Here is a 21,998-nt window from a genome sequence, read left to right as displayed (position 1 = left end):
AGATCAGAAAAGCTCTTCCACTCAATTTGCTTCTGTACTGTCTCTTGTATTAAGCTCTTTTTTGAGAAGCTGATGTTGCATGCATAAGGCTGTTTCTTGAAAACCAATTTAAGCCTGATTCAGATGTATCATTCTCATATTCAGCTAGACGTTTTGTTGTTCTTGTGGACTATTTTTTAAAATCTGTTATTTACAGTATTTCCCACTGCTTTATGTTTGAGATGCATTAGTGAAAATGAAAACATGCTGCTCCCAGTGGCCTAGAGACCATTTTAATATCTACTAGATGGACATTTTATTGGTTAAATCACAGGAGTAATTTCTCCACCTCCTGTCTTAACTCACTCTGTGTTAACTTCTAATTTAAATATGCATTTCTTTGTACCACCCAACTTTGCACAGCACTTTGTAATCTCTAACATTCTGTTACATGGATGCTGTTTGTGCTTAATGCATGCAGAGTGAGCACTGGCTGCAAACTGCCTGCTTAGAAATACAAAATACAGAGAGACAGAAGGGGAGCAGAACTACAAAGGCTTTTATCGGTGCTCCTCTGGGATGACATGTCATTGATCTTGGTAAGCAGCACCAGCTTTCAAACCTCCTGAAAATGTGCTCTTTGTTCCACATTACCCACCTTTCCCCCATATCCCTTGCGTGCAATTATATGTAGTCTTTTTTCTTGGTAGCTATGAACACGTAAGGTTGGATTAGTCGAAACAGTATGCCAAAGGCAGGCAGTGCAATATTGCCTTTCTCTTTAAAATCTGGAGCTCCTTAGCCCTGTAATTTCAAAACAGGTATTTAAAAGGGTAATTGTGAGATAGTCCTCAGGCAGGAGCCAGGTAATGTTGCAGCGATGTGCAGTTACATTATATTGATATGTAGATATGAATACATTTGTGTGTAGGGAATAATATGGATGGTTATAAAGGGCACTGGTTTTTGTTACAAATGTAAAACATTTTGCATTATAAAGAAAAACCACATTTCCAGAAAAAAAGAGAGACGGTTTTTTTGTGGCTCTACTTAACAATTCCCCAAAAGAGAATACTAAAGTTCCCTGAATTGCATTTTTGGGAAGGAACTGTTATATTTAATAGAAAATGGAATTATTTTGGCCATTTTTCTTTTCTGTGAATGCTGGCTCTGGTAGCTGTCTCTATTCTTAGGATATATTAGTGGTAGTCCTAGATGAGAGGGATTAGTATCAAAAGTAGCCATGTATTCCTTCTTTTCTCCTCCGCTTTTGTCACAGCTTTTCAATGTGCTGCCATGTCTGGGCACATCAGCAGTGCATCCGGTGGGGTTGGTGTGGGACAGCAGCCCGGACAGTGGCATGGGGAGGTCTTTGACCCCTGCTTTTTCTCCATGCTGTGGCTTGGAGCATAGCCTCCTCTGGGTCCAGCAGATTTTCCACAGTGCTTTTAGACTGTTTTTCCCTTGGGCATCCAAGAGTTTATTCAGGCATTTGCATACACATATGAATAACACAAAATATCTAACACATGTCCATGCAGCAGTAATTTAAATTGTCCTCGAAAACCAGAGTTGCTTTCCTACTCCCACCCTGCCTAACTGGGGACTGAGTCAGCTGGGATTGCAACTGCATCAGTTTGTCCCATCCTGCCCAACAGCCCCTCCACCTCCCTCCTGCACCGGTCTGCTCTCTAGACCATCACAAGTGCTTCATTTTCCCTTCTCATTGCTTAGCAGTGGCCTTTCTTATCGTGCAGAGTCCCCAGGGAGGCAGCAGGCTGGAGACACTGATGCTGCCCATTGCTGACCGTGACCCCCATTAGCTGGTGGAGGCATGGCCTGGAGAAAGTCAGTCCTGGGAACTGGGCTGAGTTGGGCTGCCAGGGATCAGTGGCTGCCCCTCAAGGACAGGTAAATTTGCAGCAGAGGAAGATTAGATAGAAATGCCCTGGGAGTGCAAAGAGCCTTGCTCTGAGCTGTCAGGCTCTGCTGGAGCCCTGGCCCTGTGAGGTTGTTGGAGAGGGTGATGCTGCCAGCAGGGAGCAGGTCGAGGGCAGCCTTGCTCCCCCTGGGTGGGCAGAGGAGCCTGGACTGGATCAACAGAGCATGAACAGAGCCAGAGCACAGCAGAAGAACAGCAGAGCTACTTTCTATTTTTATTGGGTTTTACAGCTTGTTTTCTTGTTTCCTAAACAAAAGCAATCAGTCCAGGACCAGTGACTGTATCTCTCTGGAAATGCAGACTTTTGTGCTGCTCATTCCCCCAAGTCTCCATACACAAAGCCTTGTCTTCCCCACTGTCTGTCTAGTCCAATTTTTAATTGCAAAAGGGTCAAAAATAAATGGACTTGAAAGCATTTGAGAGTACAGATATATTTATAGCTATAACAATATTTATACACCACTGAGAAATACTTTGCTTTTCCCAGTATATATTTCAGAGTGCTTTTATAAATATTGATGGATTTTAGACTTCTGGAAATAATATTCATGTCTCAATTTTCACCAGCAAAACAAAGCTACTATTAAAAAAAAACCAGTTTGGGGATTGTAGTTGACTGAAAGAGGTTTGTTGTAAACAGCAATAAAAAGGCAAATGTTGATACCTCCCAAAATTACAAGGCTGTTCTAGGTGACAAATGATTCTCTTACATCTTTTACCCTGCTCAGCATTATTAGGTTTGTATCTGGAAAACCACATCCAGTTTGGGATTACATCATTTAGGAGGATGTGGATGAATTAGAGATAGCCTAGTGAGGAAAATTACAAATTAGTAGAGTTTCAATGTGTGACCTATAAAGAAGTGTGGAAGTATTGTGTTTGCTCAGTCTAGAAGGGAAAAGACTGATTAGAAACAAAAGTCTTCAAACACAGGAAGGTTTGTAAGGACAAAAATAATGATAAATCATTCTCCATGACTGCAAAGGACTGGATTAAAAATAATGATCCTAATTCGCTGAAAGGAAGATCTAAGTTAAGAAAAAACTTAGATGCCAGAAACAGGCTGTATAAGAAGCTTGTGGAATCCCTGATTTTCCTGAACAGATTTTAATTATTTTATTCAGGGCTTTTCAGTCTGGAGGGTGTCACAAAATCCTTTGCAAATATAGAAACAATAACATTTAAAAGTCTGTATTAGGAGAATGTATATGGAATAAAGAATATAAGAATAATATGAGCTAGTTGTAAAGATTTTAGAAAGTTTCCAACCTAGGCTGCACAGAACTTCATGGCATCAATTTCCCCCTTTGTACAGGAGCCAGCTCTATCTGCAGCATTTCTGACAGATATTTGTCTAGCCCTTGTTTGAAGACCTCCAAGGATGGAAATCCCACAGTCTTACTGGGCATCCCTTTCAACAGCTTGATGACTTTTCTTGATGTTTTGCTTCACGTTCCCTCACTTCAGTTTTAAACCACAGTGCTGCATGAACTATTCACAATTTAATTTGCTCTCCTTTACAGTTAGTTACTTTCTCTGTATTTGAAGGCTATTACTATGTCTCTGCACAGCTCTGATTCCCTCATCAAGTTTGTTCCCTACTCGGTGCTTTCCAGCCCGGTGGTTGTTCTTGTTCCCCTCTGAGCACTTGCCATTTCACTGACAAGAGGGAGTGCCCACACTGAACCCAGCACTCATACTGAAGTTTTATTAGTGCTACCCAGAATATGTTGGTCCTTTTTGAGGTCTTACAATCAGACTTGACACAGCCTGATGCTGTCTGGGTTGCAAAAAAAAAAAAAGAAAGGCATTAATTGTGCCATGATATCTACTCATCTGTGGAAAGTCCTGCTGTTGTATCTTGTGGCTGCCATACAGCTTTCATATTTGTTTTACACTGGCTAGTATGACAGACTATAGCTTGTTCCAATGATGCATGCTTTGGGGAAGGTTTACTTCACAAACAGGTACCTCTGTGTTTTTATAATCAAATATGAGCAGAGTGGCTAATGGGATTATTGAGTCCAGCTGTAGATGCCTGGCAGACTTCCTTTTGTTTTTTCAGCTGCTGGAAAGGTTTAGCATTAGGAAGTTTAGGAGCAGAAGGAGGAAACCCTGAAGATTGCAATACTCATTTCAGTCTGACCATGCTTCTGTCATGACTCTGAGTACAACTAATGAAGCATTTAATTTGAAATTGTGTATGGCATCGATGTTAGCTACAAAGTAAAAACTGAAATAACATCAAATAGAGATTATATATGCGTAGGAAATATTACTGCATGCAGATGTTAAAAGATGTGAGACAAGGTTATAAAAATGGACCGTGGATATGGCTGGTGTAATAAAGAACAAGCTTTTCTTTCAGGTAGGTGCTGGCTGATTCCTTGTGGTGCTGCTCAGAGCACTCTGCACAGCCTTCTACGTGATAGTTGGTTGCTTGGTGTTTACTTTCTAATGAAACAACACTGATCTACAAGCCTGGTCATTCAACCATAGAATATAATTCTTTGTCCTATTTCCCCTGTCCTAAATCAAACAATTCTTTGCATGTTGCCTTGTAAATACAGCTCATTTCCTCCCTTTATGTCTCCAAGTTGCCCCTACAATACAACTTGTTACTTGGAAATCAAAATTGGGGAACAGGTGCATCAGAGGAACAGATGCTGTAGCTGGTTCTGTGCCAACTCTACTGCTTAAACATCAGAAATGATTAAAATTTAAAATAAAGCTCAATAGGACAAGTTTTCCTCAGTCAATAGTGCAGCTCTATCAAAGAGAAGTGGATTTGAGTCCATGAATTAGGCACCGGCGGTTCACCCTCCTTCTAAAGGTTTCATTTAACTGCAGGTCACCATTATCCTCTTTTCCAGCAATCATCTGCTAAATCTGGTAATTGCAACACTGACGTCAGCAAAGCTGGACAGGAGCACCCAATGGAGAAGAATTTGACCCACTATTTTTTCACTGCTATTGTAGTAATCAAGCTCGTAATCAAGCAGAGGGAAACTCTCTAAATCCTTTCTGTTGTAATCTCCACATATTGCTATAGACCTGGGAGGAAATTGTTAGTCTAGTCTGGGTTTTATAGAGCCAATTTGGTTTTGATAGCTCACAAACAGCAAGGGGAGGAATCGTATCCTGCAGTTACACTGTGTAATTGCTGTGGTATTTACCTGGAAAGAGGGTTTGCCTGATTCACATGTTCCATGAGGTCTCATATAAATGAGTGGGAGTATAATGTACATTGCTCAAATTGTCAGAGGCTTCACACAGTTTTGTATCCTCATCTGCTAACCTAGCTTTTATTCTAGTTGATCAGGGCTTGCAATCACCTTTGCTTAAGTTCTTTAAAAGAGGGATAAGAGTCAGCAAGATGCAACAGCAGGTCTGCAGCTGCTTTTGTGAAACCTAGATAGAGTTTGATACTTGCTTTTAAGTCTTGCACTAGTAATTTTTCCACTCTTCAGTACCCTTTTCTAGAGTAAATCTTACTCATATGGGAAAAGGTCATTTGAATTGAGACACTACTAAAAGGTGTCAGACTGGTTTTGAGTGGGACTAAATTAAGCCTACAGAAATAAAGATACAATTCCCCTTTATTCACAGAAACATTTCCTCTGATGTTCATGGCAGCATTGCACAGGTGGAGCTGTGGCACTGACCAGAATGATTTCCAAAGCTTCCTAAAGCAAACAGTAAGCTTTAATGGCAAAAGGATGCAGGTCAGCAGGTTTGGGTCTGGTTTTCGGAGAGGGTGAGCAGCTCTGGCCAGCGCCAGTGGGCAATTTCAATTAAGGCTGGTTAAGCTTGGATTCAGTCTGTCTGCATCTGATTAGAAGGCCATTTGACAGTAGTTTCTGGAGAAGCTTGTTGTGTTTATCATTGTTTGGAGTATAGAGATGGAAGGGCAGAAATTGTGGAGCCAGGAACTGATTCAGAGCATTTCTAGGACTACTTATTTTTATGTCTGTTTTGCAAGTTCTGGTAACTGCTAACAAGTGAGGCACAGAATGACAAACCACTTGAAAATATGACCTTTGAACTGGAGAAATTTGGATTCAAAGTTCACAGAAAACTGAAGAGTGTTAGCAACCTGCACTTCTCAGAGATGTGAGTTCAGAGCCAGAAGTTAATTAAAAGTAAGGCAGGGAAGACCTATTTCAACCAAAGCAACCACTTATGTTCTTTAGATTTAAATCTGATGGACCAGATAAATTCATGGCATTGGCCAGATCTGGTCTGCCAGCTGAGAGCTGTCTACAAAATCATTTTGAGTTGAACAAAGTACAGGGTTTCACCATCTGTGAGCAGTGCAGTGGAATGAAAGTCTATTTATCAAGTGAGGTGGGCTGCTGAAAGGGAGCATTTCAGCTTTCCTTTTCAGAGCTCATTAGTCTGTGTTCCAGCTTTAGCAGACACACTCATCATTTAATCTGCTTCATAAACTGGTTTTCTGCCAGTTTGTTGTTCTGCACTTAGATGATTGTTAAATATCCTTCCGATCATGCTTAGCTCTTTCTGGACTCTGGTATAGAAATTGTCTTATTTCTGGCTTGAGTGCTTTGAAGTCCTTCAGTTTTGTTTTTGCATTTACACCTGGCAGCATCTATCTTCACAGCCTTGTCTTTTTGACCACAGGGACAAAGAGAATGTACAACATTGGCCCCACCACAAAACTAATTATTCAAATCTATTTTCAGCAAAGAAGGTTTGCTTTTAACTACATCCACTCTCAGCTTGCCACTCTCCCTTTCTATTTTCCATGGTGATTGATTCTGTGAAATACTTTTGCTTTGCAAGTTGGCCTTACCTCTTACAGAGCTGATTTTGTCCCTAAGTCCCAAGTTATTTCAATTTGTGCTTTAACATCATGTAAGTCCTATTTCGACTTCATTCCAGAGATGGAAAAAAGGCAAGAAAAACTAGTTTCTTTGTTACGTTTGCTCTTACCATCTTTGCTGGAGTTGAGAGTGAAGTTTTTAAGGGTGGAATACGTGCTTCCCACCCACATTGCCATTAAGAAGGTCATAGAGCTCATCAGCCTCTCTACTGTCTTATTTTTGGAGTTAAATGAAAAGTTAAAAGGATAGAAAGTCTATTCCACTTTTCTTTGCATATTTACAATATGTTAATAATTGCAGCTAATGTTCTCGAAGTTACAATTATTATTTCTAATAGTTCTTGATTTGAAGTATTATGGTATAGCAGTCAGCTTGTCATGTCTTTGACAAATACTTTATCATTCTATTTAAGGAATCAGTTTTAATCTTCAAAGAAAAGGGCTTAGTTAATTTAGAAGTCAAGCAGAGAGATGGCAGTCATATGAGCTTTTAACACAATAGATATTCATAAAATATCCCCCATAAAATAGTAAGCCTTAGGGACAGGAGCAGTAATATAACATCCCCTCTTTTTTACCTCCTGCACATGTCTACTCCCACTGAGGATGTCAGTGTAGATTCAGAGTCACCTGACCTGCCATAAAAAAATAAAGATTTTTTAATGATCTCCTGTAGAAAAGAAGAAAGAGCAGAGCCTTTAAGGGAGCTGATTCAGCTAAGTTTGAGTTAATGTTCCTGAAGTCAGAGAGAGGACTGTCTTAGTCTCAGAGCAATTATTAAATGCTATTACCTTTACATTTGCAATCTGATGGCAGAGTAAAACAGCCTCCTGGGGGAAGGAAAAAAACTCCAGTATTAGGGATATTTAAAATGAGACTGAATAAAATTTGCATGAGTTCCTATATGCAGCAGCCCATTAGTACTGCACTACAATGAGACCTATCTCGTGCCTTATGGTCCCTTCTAGAGGAAAGGAATTTTGGCCTTAACAAGGGCTACTTTATCATCATGATTATGGAGCTATTCTTGAACTCCTGTGAACTCCTATCTGTCTGATTCTCATAGCCATCACCCCTTTTGCCATTTTCATTCCTGCTGACAATTCCCAGACTTTTCTTCATAGCACCCTAGAAAGCCATCAGCATTTCTTCAGCCTACTGGGTACAAATCCATGAGCAGTCAAAAGGGCATTTATATACTTAACTCCAGGAACTGGCTGCTTCTCTTCCTACCCCTTTATTCCCCCTCTCCTAAACGACAGGCACCTCATTTTTATCAGCTGCCTTTTTTTTTTTCCTGAGTGTCCAGATTTCGGTACATGTGTGTGCAGAAATGCAAGTTATGACATATCTTTGTGCAGCTCCAAACCTGCTCTATACCCAAACAGGCTGAGTCCAGCCCAGCTGCCCAGCCTCCAGTGGGAAGCACAGACAGGTGACATCAAGGCTGCTGGAGAGTGGCTTTATACACATGCTTGCAGCAGCAGCTCCTGTTATTTCTCTTTCCTGCTTGAGCTTGGAAACTTTTCTACCAGATTATGAGTGTATTAGTCCCTTAGGAATGAAGGCAAATCCATGTAGACCCTCTTTCTGCAGGGTTGGTTGTGTTACTGTTTATCCTGTGTGTAACACAGACCATTGCAATTGCTGTGAGCTGAGCCAAAGGGCTTTGACTGGAGGAAAGCATCTGAGTCCTGAAGATACTGAACTATTTGCCAGCTGTGGAGAAGAAAAAAGACCAATATGTCATCAGTGCTCAAGCCTTGTGCAAGGGGAAGGAAATAATTTAAGTGCAGATTTTTCAATGAACCAAGCACGCCCATGAAACAGGAGGAGGTGAAAACACATTAACCAAAACCCGGGGGAATTTTCGCTCCCAACCAAAAATAGGGTGAGCAGAGTGACCTTGTGCGTGTGATCATCTCCTTTGCCTAAAAGGCTTTTTAGTATGTGAGTGAAACACGGGAGCTTTAGTGGACAGGGATGAAAATCTCTGGTCACAACCAGGTTCTAGAAGTATATTTACTCTATATCCTGGCAAAACATTTCAGTGCAAATAAGAAAGATATCCTGCAATAAATGACCAGTTTTCAAGAAGCTGTGTTTGAGCATTTTTTTCCTAAAATAATCCCATAGACTTTCCTCCATGACAATCCCATTTTTGGCAATTCTGCTTGAAGAATCTTTTGTATGATATGAGAGCATTTGAAGTGAATCATTTAATTTGCTTAACTTAAAGAGGTTCCTACTACATTTAATTTTAAGCTGATTCTCTCTAATTAAAGTTCAAGTCACTCTTAAATATTTAGCCTCATTAAATGAAGATCCAGGAAAGAAAATGTATTAATCTTTAACTCTTTTGTTTTACCTGAAATATGCCTTTTTTTAGTCTTTGGTTTTGAAACACCAATTTATTTTGAGCTACCAGCATGAATAATTTCCAGGGTTTCAAGCACAATTTAGTATTTTAAATTGAAAAGCTAGATCAGTGAATTCCCTATTATGTTACAGACTTTCCTTATAACAGTTTTGCTGAGGGAGAGAAGCAGGGCAGAATCAAATTCCATGTTGATCAAGTGATCCTCTGTATAAAGGACCAGTTAATTATGGAGCCTATGTATTTTTCTACACTTGAAATATTGGTGAATTTTTTGAGGATATGCTTGCTGAGGTGTTTTACTAACTTGATCTGGTTGGCCTGTATCCTCAACCCTGTGCATCTAGAGGGCAGGAGTATGAGATCTATGTGTTTAGTTTCAGGATTTCAGTGAGATAGATGGTTACATAGCTGTCTGTGAAAATCAGACCATTTTAGGGGACTCTCCCTCTGCAGTCAGTCATCCAGTTCCCATGTGGCTAAGCTTGAAAATGTGAACTTGATATCTATCTAATAAGCAAGTATTGTGTATTTTCTTGTTGGTTCTCTCTGCTTATTTCTTGTCAGCTATTCATGTTCAGTTATTTTATTTTTTTTCCTCAGCCTAACTGACTGTGACACCAGACAAATTAGTGAGCATTTTGTCTCCATGACTAATCAGTGAACTTTCAGTTTTGGCACTGTGTTTTAGGATTGCTTAGAGGATAAATAAATCAATCAGATATTTCTGACAACTGTAAAATAATTATGCAAAAGAAAAAAAAGTAGGAGAAAACGGCACAACAAAAGTTTTAGTAATCACTTCATCATTCCTTAATGTGAAATCAGAAAGTACATGTTTTTTTTGGCTTGAATAACTGGACATGCTAACTTTGAGTCAACATTACTGTTTCCTTCATCCCACTGGATCTTCTGGTGGTTGTTACACAGGACTGAGAGACTTCCTTCATCTGAATTTTTGATGGGTTAAGTTGGAGTTGCAGTTTCTATTTAGAAGTGTGGTTTTAGTCTGAAATGGAAATTGCTTTCGCAGTGAGTCACAGTCCTGGCTGCTGACCTGAGTGACAAACCTCCCTTTTTCCCTCCTGCAAAGCTGATGCTGTTCAGGGACACTGTGTTGCCTTTACTTCTGCTGTGTCACCACATTGCTGACTAGTTGTAAGGGCAAAATCTGTTCTCGTTTAGTATCTGGTCAGTGTTTTTGTTTCTGATGGTGTTGGACAAGGCAGCTGTGGGAAGATTTTTGCCCAAAGATGTTTGTTTTTTTACTGTCAGGATGGCTCTCAGTTTGCTGCCCCCAGACTGGTTGCCGCTGCAGGTCCAGCAGCTGGAATATCCTCACGTGCTCTGAGCAGTTTTGGCCTGAAGTCTCTGGGAGAAAAACAAAAGCAGTTCTTCCTATCTCCCGGCTACATTTGTTTTATGTTTTGGAACATAGGGTACAAGCTCTGTGCCTGAGTATTTGACCCTACTTGTCAAATATACAACTTCTCTTGACTACAGTTAAATTTAAGCCAATATGTCAGAGGGCAGATTTTGTCTCAGCCAATGCAAAATGGCCATTTTGATGCAATTTGGTCTGTTAGGTATGTTAATGCTAAACATATAAACTTAAACCTCTGTACATAATTTTCTGTGAGGCCTTCTAGCCACTTAAACTATGGATGGCTCCTAAATACAGACACTTAATCAATTCAGGTGGTCCAGAAAGAATTGTGAACATTTGGGCTATTGCAAATATTATAAATAATTCCTGAAATCTTATTCAAGAAAACAGGTTCTGTGTGTGCCTAAGACGAGGGGAGGAGCAAGAAGACCCCTTGAGGTTCCTCCTGAAGAGATGAAAACCAAAATGAAAACCCTTAGCCAATCCCTGACATAAAGAGATGGAACCTTGTGGAATAGTTACAGAATACAATAGTTGACTTATGTTATCGTTCTGAGCTTTGTTTCAAGTAAAATACATCCTCAGTTATAATATCAGTACAGTTTCCATTGTATCATTTGTAACGGTGACTGCAAAAAAGAAGGCACCTGAAATAAAGCGTGCCAGCAGTCAGCTGAAGCGTTTTGTTTATCTTCACTTCCGTGGATTTACATCTGAAGGAATGTGTTTTTCCAAAACTGCTCTGTCTGCCCAATGACACAACTGCACAAAATATTGGTCATGGGTGGGTAAAGCTGTCCCTCCACACCTGACAAATGAGCACCCTGAAAACTCCCCTGCAAAATGCCATTCCCAGGATACGTGGTGTTCTCAAGGTCAGCCTGTTTTCTAACCATTGTGTCCTTTTCCTTTCTTTCAGGGTTTTGAGGACCCCAAGGACAAGTAAGCATATTTACTTCTGTCATACACTGTTATGTTTACACATTTGGGATTTATTTTCTCATATTAAAAAAAGACAAAAAGTGATGCCCAGAAGCCAAGAATAATGCCTGGACTCTCCAGAGGTTTATTCTGGAGGGTCAGCCAGTTGAGGGCACGGGATTGACTGATGTGCATTCAGAACAGCCACTGCCCTCAAAATATTTATTTGTTTGTGTGGTTCTAACTTGCTCTTCTAATTAAAATGCTTTTGCTCCACTTCCCCATGCCCTGAGTATTCTCCACTATTTGTTTCTTTGAAAATAACCCAAGACAAAATCTTCCTGTAAGGTATGTCTAAGTGTTGAACAAGTCCAATAGGAAAAGTTTATGTATGTGTTGAAATGCATATAGTTTTTGAGTTTATTTGTATATATTTTATATTACTAATTTTTGCATATTAGTTGTTTCTAGATATAAAAATGAACTCAGAAATGATAGCTTGTTTGAAAAATTAAATTCAAAGTTTCATATTCTGAAATATAGCCACATTTAAAGCAACATTTTCATTTTTTTTCTCATAGAACTTTAAAGAAATGGTTAAAATAACAATTTAACATGAGTGGTATTTTGAAAAATTGCCTTTGGAGGAAAACCCCCCAAATGTGTTCACTTTTTAATTTCTACAACTGGACATAAAAAAGCATTTCCTTGTATTGTAGGTATTTAGAATAATTTCGCATTCAGTCTTGCTGAGTGGCATTCCTTATAAGCTTGCTTAGAGCAAGGTAGGCAACAATAGAGGAGACTGATGCCTAAAAATCTGTTGCTCTTGCTCCTTATCATGTTTCTCAGGCTGCTGGTTAGGGCTAAGTGGACTTCTGTGAGCTGGGACAGAGTAATGCTTCTGTGACCCTAAGAGTGACTCAGAGTGTCTTCATCCAGAAATCCATTTAACTCAAGTACAAAGATTTGCCAAAAAAAAAAAAAGTCTAGCAGAATATATTCGTGGTGATATTGGTTAAAATTAGATACCTAAACCATGTCAAGTTCCCAGTTCCTTCACATGCAGAAACACTGAGGGTCAATACTTTTGACTTGCAGCAAAGGAATGTGTAGGCACCACACACCTCTGAAACCATGACCCGACACCTACATGATTTAATTATTGAATCTAGGCATGGAGCATTTAAAATTATGGCATACATGTAGTTTTGGCAGTGGCCACACTCTTCATTTGCAGAAAGTAATTAAATCAGCAGAGCATTTTTGGACCACTCAGAAGCCACTCTGTGTTAATTGCTAGCTTTCACATTTGCAAGCAGAGTGCAGAAGTTGCTCCAAGCTCTGTTTGTACTGTTCCTGTCCCTTGCAACAATTTTCCGTTGGCTGCATTTGGAGAAATCTCAGCAGTGCTTTTAAAAGGTGTTTCTAGAAGTTTCATAGTGACCTGAAATCCTTGATTTCCCCCCACTCGATCACACAATTAATATATCAATACACATTTCCACATATGAATTTCATTAGTCCATGGCAATACCTCAGCTCTGACTTACAGGCACTGCCTCTAGGGCAGTCCTTAGCATAGGGAACTTTTGTCTTTCAATTTAAATTACATTTATGTAAATGTACCCAAACTTGCTGTACAGTAATTTAGCTTGGGTACAACGGGCTGTGAAAGCTGGGTCTGTGCAACGTGACTAAGCTTCCCTGCAGGCTATGAGAAGGTGGCTGCCCACTGCCAATATCTCAGCAAGGCCATTTAAAACCTGCAGGGCTATTTCTACACAGCCTGCAACCACAGAAGTTACTGTAGTTTAGAAATGCCCTCAGAAATATAAGGACCTACTACAAAACTGGAGGCAACCGAGGTCAGAGTCCAAGCAGGCAATTTCTTCTTCTCTTTACATCCTCCTGAGTTGTGTTTTTCGACTGGAACTTGAAATTTAACTATGGTTCACCAAGATGCTGAGCCAACTCTTTTGCTTCAGTTCTGGGGGAAAACTATCACATCCCTCATATGTGGTATGAAATGACTAAATGTGAATGACCCAAATGTGTACATAACTCACAGGATCTTGGAAGACATTCTGTAAATACGAAGCCTAATGATTTCCTTGCTCATTTTTATGAGTCCAGAAGACATTGTGAGGACTGAATGAAAATAAGCAGCATCGCCTTGAGTGCTCAAGCAGATGTACTTCCTCTAAGGAAGCATGTCCTGACCCTGTAGGGAAAAAAACACTTTTATTTTCCAAGTGGAATATATGAAGTTCAAGGAATTAAATAACTGTAGAGCCCCAAAATAAAAAAAACTCTTTTCCCCAACACCACTGAAATACTAAGGTTAGCTAAGATAGAGATTAGACTTGAGACAAACTAGGTTTGTAGTTGCTATGTGGTCACTAAATAGATGCCACTGGTGTGTCATCATGATCTAGCTGAGGTGCAGACACATTCAGCTCACTGACTGGAGCAAAGAGCAGTGGAATGGAAACAAGTAGATGGACCTGATTTATTTTTCTCTTGACAAGAGGTACGTGGAAGGGTTGGTTTACAGAGGGCTTCTTAAAATCTGATCCAGTTTTGCAGAAAACTTTAAAAGAGCCTTTCTTTTGGAAAGGGGCCTTTAACTTTTACAACAGAGTCACATTCTGGTCTGTAAGCTCCTTTGAGCAATCTCTGCTTCCAGCACAGTCATACCTGTAGGAGCCCACTGGCTGCAACACAGAGTGCATTGTGTGCTCTTGTGCACTACAAATAAAACCAAGGAAATTCAGCAGTGTAGCTTTTCACTGTGCCTATTAGACCTCAGGATTTTTTCTCCAGAGTGCCTAAAGTGAAAGTCCCACAATATGAGGCCTAAGCTGCTGTGCCATCATGGGGTTTGCACATAGAAATAGTTATCCACTGGAATATGCCCCAGTGCAAGTGAGGGGCGTATTTCAGTGGATAACTATGGGCATATCCTGTGGATAACCTTGGCAATCATGCAAGCAGAGCAGGAAAACAGCACTTCAGGATTAGATTTAATTTCTGCCTATAGCTAGTAAGAAGGCAGGCCATTAAAGTGACAGCATCAAGTCATTAAAATCCTGTTAGATTTTAAAAATAACTAGAGTTTGAGGAGCTGCTTCAGGTTTCCTGATGCTCAGTGCAAAATGCCTCAGGATGATTAAGTTTCCAGTGTTACTTTTTTCCAACAGTTTTTGAAAAGCAGCCTCATTTTTCAGAAGCTGTAGCAGAGCATCAGAAAAATACTGACATTAAAGATTATAAGCAACCTAGAAATCTTCTTCCACATATTTAGAAAGCAGAATCTAATTCGTATTTTTTTGTTTGCTACCTTTTTCTTTTGCAACATTTCCTTAAGTAAATACCTTGTAAACAGAATATTTTTTTTATGTTTTGTGCTTTATACGCATAAATAACTGTGTGAAGGGGAGTCAGGCTACATTTTTTTCCCCTACATGTTTGTTCCATTTTTTTTCCTCAGAAAGGGAGAATTATTCAAGTTTGGAAATTTTCATAGTAATATTAACAGAAATTATTATTAGGAAGCAAGCAGTAGGACTGAATGCAGAAATCTTTTTGCCAGTTCAGGCACTAACAGCTACAACAGCACAGCAGTGCAGGGAAGAATAAGTCCGAGGAGGAGTGCAGGGAGGAGACTACTCAGTGGTTTTGGAGAATGAGGCATGGTAATGAGACCTTAAGGCAAGAAAATGGATGTAGTATCGAAAAAGGGCAAGTAAATCCTTTTAGTAATGGACTCAGGACTGGCAATGAGCTCTAGAGCTGATATCATTCTCCTCTCTGCTCACACTCCGTTTCCCAACTTGAAGCTGTCATAAGTGAAATGCCATTAACCTCCAGCTTATTATTATAAGTGGAATGATATTACATGGTGAAGAGGCAGCAATTATCTTGTCCTCTTATGCTCCCTTCTCATGGCATCCTCAGGAATACACAGGAAAGTATGAACCCCGAGGATGAAGTGGATGAGTTTCTGGGCCGTGCCATCGATGCCAGGAGTATTGATCGGTTACGCTCTGAGCACGTGCGCAAGTTCCTCTTAACGTTCAGGGAGCCTGACTTGGAGAAAAAGGTAGTGTTCTCTAAAAATCATTGCAGCATGTCAGTCAGGCTTGTTATGAGTTTTAATTCTCCTGCATAAGGTCAAACTTTTATATTTATAGGTAAAGCTAGTGTTTGGGGGCTGGAGGTGGAGTTGTGGTCTTAAAACATCCATGCTTCTTCATGGAAACCTTAATATACATGTTCCTGGAAAGTCACAGTCATCTGAAGGGAGCACTGGCCAGGAAAATGAAGACATTTCTGTCAAACACACATGAATATGCAATGATGAGCAGTAAAGGGAATGCAGAATAAGCCAGATTGTTTCTCTGACTTTGAGGCATCCAAACTGAGATTGCAGTCCCCCTGAGCTCCCTCAAGTCACTGGTGAAACCCACTTTAGTCTCCCTGAGCTCTGAGTCACCTCTGGAGGGATTTTTGCCTGCCCTTTTTCCCCTCAAGGAGCCTGGGTACTATTAGGGTTCATTGGGATGCAATCTCTACTCTGGTTAATGGGAGCTCATTTTAAGCAACAAGTATAGTTCTCTATCCCACAAATGTGAGAAAAGGGAGAAACAGATGTAGAGCCCCCAAATAGCCAATTACTTCCTGATTTGGTTTCAGATACTGTTGTTGTGAGGCAAAAATCATTTCCATTTCCCTGACTATATAATAGAGACAACATCAGCTCTAGATGGCTGCAAATTTAAATTCATTTAAGTCTAGAGGTACCCAGATGCTATTATTAAAAGTATTATAACAACTGGTGGGTTCAATTGCCCAAAGAAAGTAATCTTTTTTTCTCTTTTTTTAATCCAAGCACAGATCCTTGGGATGTTTGAGTGGTCTTCAGGTTAAACTCATTATTCAATGGAAAAAGCTTCATAATAAGTTTGCACTCATTATTTTATAATTTTATTTAGAAACAGTCCTTCCATGACAGGAATGACAACCTATTGCAAAAGCAGACCTTTGCAGGTTTTACAGCTGTTCAATGAATCAGTGTGGGACTGGATAAAAGTTCAAGCACATAATTTCCCCCCACCTCCTTTCCTTCAATTTTATACCTGGAAACAGCCAGGGAAATTAGTGCTCACCTGTTCAGAGTACCTTTTATTTTGTGGTTCAAACATTGAGGGTGTCTGTACTGAGAACCATGCTTCAAGCTAAATAAAGCATCACTGGGAATCGGATGCAGCTCCCGTGCGACCGATATGTTGACAAGTAGTTGGAAAGAGTGACTGTGAAAGCCTCATCATCCTCGCACTGTCATTAGAGCAAGTCAAGCCATCTGCACAAAATGCATGGTGTCCTCATTAGCAGCATTTGTCCCTGTTGGGGAAACTTCCCATGGAAGAAGTTTAGGTCTGACGGCAGTGACACAGAATCCCAGTTAGTCCATTTCTGTTCCCTCATGCAAGGAACGGTTGGTGAATCCTCTCTCCATGCAGCTGTGTGGGTTTGTTCCCTGGCCTTTGGGTCTGTTTGAGCCCTTACAACTTGCCCAGGGAGAAGGGGAGTTTGTAGCGGTAGTTGTTTCCTACCAGCACTGCTTTCCAAGGACCTAAACAAAAGCCAAGTAAGAAAGTTTTGTGGAGAGAAGGCAGGCAGCCAAATTTCCCACTAACATAACTGTTTGTGTTTTTGCAGTACTCCAAGCAGGTGGACGACAGGTTCGGAGCCTACGTGGCTTGTGCCTCCCTAGTCTTCCTCTTCATCTGCTTTGTTCAAATCATAATCGTGCCACAGTGAGTATCCTTTCATCCCTCAGCTCCCATCTGCTCCCCTCCTCTATTGCAGCCTACTTTTCTTTGTTTTTTTCTTGCGAATTCAGAACACCAAGGGGAAGAGAAAAATCCTTAAATAATTCATGCTCAAGTGATGCGTGGTTCTTATTGTTTTCACTCATTTCTAGTGCAGATTAAAACCTCCTCACTGACATGGGAGGATTTCTGTTTTCCTGGTGTGATTTCTCTTATAATTTATCTCCATCTTAGGAAATTCAGTTCAGCACATTTATAACCCTGTGGAAAACAAATATCACTAAGTAGGAAGGATTGTCTATGAAGGCATAGTACACATTCACAACACAAGGCTTGGCTGTCCTCTTATCTGAACACAGTAGGACAGGGAGGTGAAAAACCATCACAGCCTCATTGCTCAGAGCACTGAGGTCACAGTTCTGCTTAACAGATGAGGCATAATGTCTCATACATTTATTCTTCTGGACTCAGTGCAGCAGTGCAAGAAGAAAGGTAGAGAGGGAGTTGAGCTACACATGCCTAACCTTTGAGTGGCTCGCTCCAGGTTTAAGGGTTGCAGTCATTTCTTTTCCCAGGCAAGAGTGGCATAAGCTCCTCAGGGCCGTGGGGCACAGTGCCCTTGCAGTGGCCTGCAGCTTTCTCTGCAAGGCACAGTATAACCCATTACATCTTTCCTAGAAGTGAGCTCTGCAGACATGATATTTCTTCTCAAAAAGTTCTTTAAAAATCCCTTAAAATTACAGCATGTGTGTATTTCCTGTGCTCTGGTTTAGCAGCAGTAATATATCATTTACTGAGCAATGCTGTGTTGGAAATAAATTTGTAGTTAGTAATTTTTAATCTGAAGAAAAAGATCACAGAAGCTCTGAAAATGCTCCAAATTTATCTTCATTACAAGAAGACAAAAAAAATTGTTTGAAGAGAACTCCAGTACTATTTTATGCCATTACAACTGCCTTCTGTTCCTACCACAGATCTTTTTGGATTAGAGATCGGTTTGTAGTGTTCAGATCAGATACTCAGAAGGTCACAGAAACAACATGTAGTCTGATGTTTGTCATTCACTCTCCCAGGCAAGAGTGCTCACAGAAAGATTGAATCAGCAAAATAACATCAGTACAAATGCACTGTGTAAACAGACAGGTCTGCTTTGGGAAACTGGAAGTGAAGCTGAAAGAGGCTGAAAATGGAAACTAGATCATTCCCAGAAATAAAAGCATTGTTAATTACATCCAGAAATGTACTTGGAGAGTACCTCATTTATCAAGGGCTTACGCTTTGGATTTCTGGATATTGCTGCCATGACTTCACACCTGTAGAGGCCCTCTACCAGCCTTGTGTTGCTCATCAAACTCCCTAAGCAGCCACTAAGCTGTCTCCATAAAACCCAGTTTAACATTTAAATGACAGCTTGACAATTTCTGATGTGTGGCAACCATATGGCTGCCTCCTTTGTATTATGCAGGAGCCAATCCCTTATGGAAGTGTGGTGTCAATGCTGTGCTGCTCAGTCTCCCTCCGTGCTGCCCATAGAGTGGTGGTTGGGGGTTTTTTGGAAATTCTGAAGTGTCCTTGGTCAGCCTGGCCTGTGGGAAAGGTGATGTGGTTCAAGAGTAAATAAAATTCCATGTTTTAACTGCAGGTTAGATATACTGTCCTTCACATTTTGGTTTGGTTTTCCTTATATTTCAATTGCATAGCTTTGGTCTTTTATTGAAGGTAGCAATTAAGCAGTAACTGAAACCACAGGTGTATATGTGTCACCACCAGAGTTTCATGAAAGACACACCATGGAATTTGAATCTGAAACTAGAGACAGAATGTCAGTGATCATTTATGGTGATAAAGAGGAATAGCTTTAACATATTTCACAAAGGCTCAAATAGTGAATTAGCAAGTACAATTATCTTAGTAGTCATGAGAGAACACAGAGACCAGCTGGCTTTGGTGTGGTTGCCCTCAATGTCACATCACAAGAATAATTCCTTTAAATTATGAACAAGGCTAACTCCTGGGAGGGGGCCTATCCTGTCACCCTGAGACCAATCACCAGGAAATTGGTGTTGACTATCTCCATGATTAAAACAGATGAAAATACATAGTACAAAGTTGGCCCCAGGATCTTCTTTGTACTTCAAAGTTGGGAGGAGCAGGAACCTCTCAAGCTGGCTAAGCTAAGGCTGTGTTCCCTGACTGTCCTCCAGCCGTGGTTCCTCTCATTCCATGCACGAGACAGAGCACGGAGAATGGTGCCACACAAACATTCCCTGTGCGAGTACAGGTGGCTATTCCCAGTGAGACTATTCCCGCTCAGCTGCACTGCAGCACTCAGCCCCGCCTTCCTTCCCAGGGGTGCCTGCCCACAGCCAGCCGGGAGCCGACCTGCCATAACAAGTTGTTCTGTCGCCTCCTCTAGCGCATGAAATATTTTTCAGTCCCACCACTGTTACCCCAGCAGGAAGGTGATTGCTACAGAAGATGCAGCATTCTCTGCTCTGCAGCCTGCATGAGTAATTCTAAATAGGACAGAGTATCTGTTGGTATTCAAGGCACCTCATGTCTCCTACTGCTGTCCTAATTGGAAAGCCTGTGCAGTGTGTCATAGCTTGTAAAAATGTCGTGTTCTGGAGAGCAGAGCTGTAGTTGTTCTGTATTATGTGCATTTAAAAAAAACCCAAAACAAAACAAAAAAACCCAACCGTCTCTCTTGATTTCAGCTCTACATTTATGCTGGGATTTTTCCTGACCTGTTTCCTGATCCTGACCACAGTGGTGTTTGTTTCGGTCATTTACTCCTGTGTAAAGGTGAGTACTGTGGTTTCTTTGTAGAGTGCTCTGCCTAAAATAACTGGATCAGCAATTTGGTTCTTCAGCTAACAGAGCATGTTTTGTTAGCCTTCCTTTCCACACTATGTGATAAGGGTTACAGAAAAAGCCTTTGATAAGGCAGAATGAACTGCACACAGATGTTAGGGTTGGCATCTCTTTAGCTCAGCAGAAGTAATCACTCTGTGGATCTGCATGTCTATTAAGTCCCCTGCAGGCACTCTCATATTGATATAAGAAGAACATATTTTCCAGTGTGGAACGAAAAACTGACCATTCGTTTCCTCCCTGTAAACTTCCTGCAGAGTTGCCTGTGTGCTGGCCCCTGCTACATATGCATGTTTGGGTAGGCAGATAATCAGAAGCAGAATATCATCAAGGAAAAATGTCCTGGAGGGAATTAAAAGCCTTAAACATATAGAAGTTTATCAGCCTTTCTCAGATGAGTGTACAGAGCTTCCAACATTGTGTGCTCTTTCTTGTAACTGGCTTTAATAAGCAAAGAAATACATTGTGTGAAGTCCAAAAACACACTAATTCTTCTTGTCAGCCTGTGGTAAATTGGCAGTGAGCACTGTGGGAAGCATGATGTGCTCATCTTTTGCACTCAAAGGTATTTCTATTAAAATGTTGATGTATTTGCAGTTTTGGGGATCCTTCTAGTCAAGCGCTGTCTGAACATGAAATATGCTCAGATTTGGGCTCCTTAGCCCAAGCTCAGCTTTGTTCCCCAGAGCCTGGAATAAAATAGTTTGGTAGCATTATGTTTTCTGCAGAAGGAACAGTGGGATAATGGATAATGTCAGGCAGATGATTTGCCTCACTTTAATTATCTTCTCTGTGCCATTTTCAACAGTTGAATGTGGGTGCTCTTGACAGACTTGCACCTTATATGTCTTTTTGACTTTTGAAAGTTAGATTTGGAGAATTAAGCTTTGCCTTCTTACATAATAATTGCTGCAAACTGTTCCCAATAAAATAAGCTTGAGGTTCTATTTGAACTTAACATTTCATTCACAGGGTTTCTCTTGGCCTTATGGCAATTTTAAATGGAGCCTAGTTTTTAAGTGCAGCATCCCATTGTTCCTCCTTTTTTACCAGCAGTGAGAACTAGTGTCAGAAAGAACAGTGCTAATGGGAAGGCTTGGGCTGGGAAATGGTACCCAAAGATGCCTGGTTATACTTGGTGAGTCCATTACAGATAAGGATGTTATTGACTGTCATTAGTTTGTAAACTGGTATCATCAGTTTAATGTGATTAGCAGTTAATTAATGACCAAGGTGAAAAGCTTTTGGTCACAGCCACAAAGAACTGGGAAACTCAGTGCAGAGCTGTGCTGCCTCCTTCTGCTGCACCGGCACTGGCAGCACATCCCAGCACGCTGCCAGACAAGCAGAGCCACACCAGCTCTGCTGGGGCAAGAGCTGTGGCAGACTCGGAACTCTGAAGCATCTGAGCTGGATGACTTGCAGCCAGATACGTTCCAAGGCTCACAGCTGTGTTACCCGCTGGCATTTTTGGCCTTAGGTTGCTTCCACGTACTGACAGCAGCACTGGATTCTTCTGTCATCTTTCAAAGCTTCGGGTTTTGGTTTGGGCTTCTTGGTTTAAAATTATCAGTGATTAATTTAAAAGGCACACAGGACTTTACATGTGACTCTAGGCAGATGTTCAATCTTGCTTTCTTTGTCTTGATCTCCCAGGTTCATGTAGTTGTGCCCGCAACTGTTTTTAGGCCGGCTTTGCCTCAGTGCACAGGCTGTGGAAACACAAGACATCAGAGGAAATTCAGACTAACATCAGAATTTCAGGATTTTCTGAAGCCCCTTGTATTTCCAACAGTGATATTTTCAGCACCTTGGCCCAGCCCCACAACGTGCTCATG

General features: G+C 40.8%; 1 protein-coding gene across 2 annotated transcripts in view; it reads left to right on the top strand.

The window, feature by feature from the left end:
- The window catches only part of ADCY5 (adenylate cyclase 5), a 208,345-nt gene that overhangs the window by 165,844 nt on the left and 20,503 nt on the right, over positions 1-21,998 (top strand). For both annotated transcript variants that reach the window (XM_017823584.1, XM_017823585.1), the window contains 4 exons: positions 11,448-11,470; positions 15,410-15,554; positions 17,174-17,271; positions 20,004-20,091. In XM_017823584.1, coding sequence (XP_017679073.1) covers positions 11,448-11,470; positions 15,410-15,554; positions 17,174-17,271; positions 20,004-20,091 — 354 coding nt within the window. The remainder of the gene's footprint in view (positions 1-11,447; positions 11,471-15,409; positions 15,555-17,173; positions 17,272-20,003; positions 20,092-21,998) is intronic.

This window comes from Lepidothrix coronata, unplaced genomic scaffold, assembly GCF_001604755.1.
Source record: "Lepidothrix coronata isolate B3197 unplaced genomic scaffold, Lepidothrix_coronata-1.0 Scaffold103, whole genome shotgun sequence".
NCBI lineage: Eukaryota > Metazoa > Chordata > Aves > Passeriformes > Pipridae > Lepidothrix > Lepidothrix coronata.
Note: the sequence above shows the minus strand (reverse complement) of the source record. Positions and strands in the feature narration are given on the sequence as shown.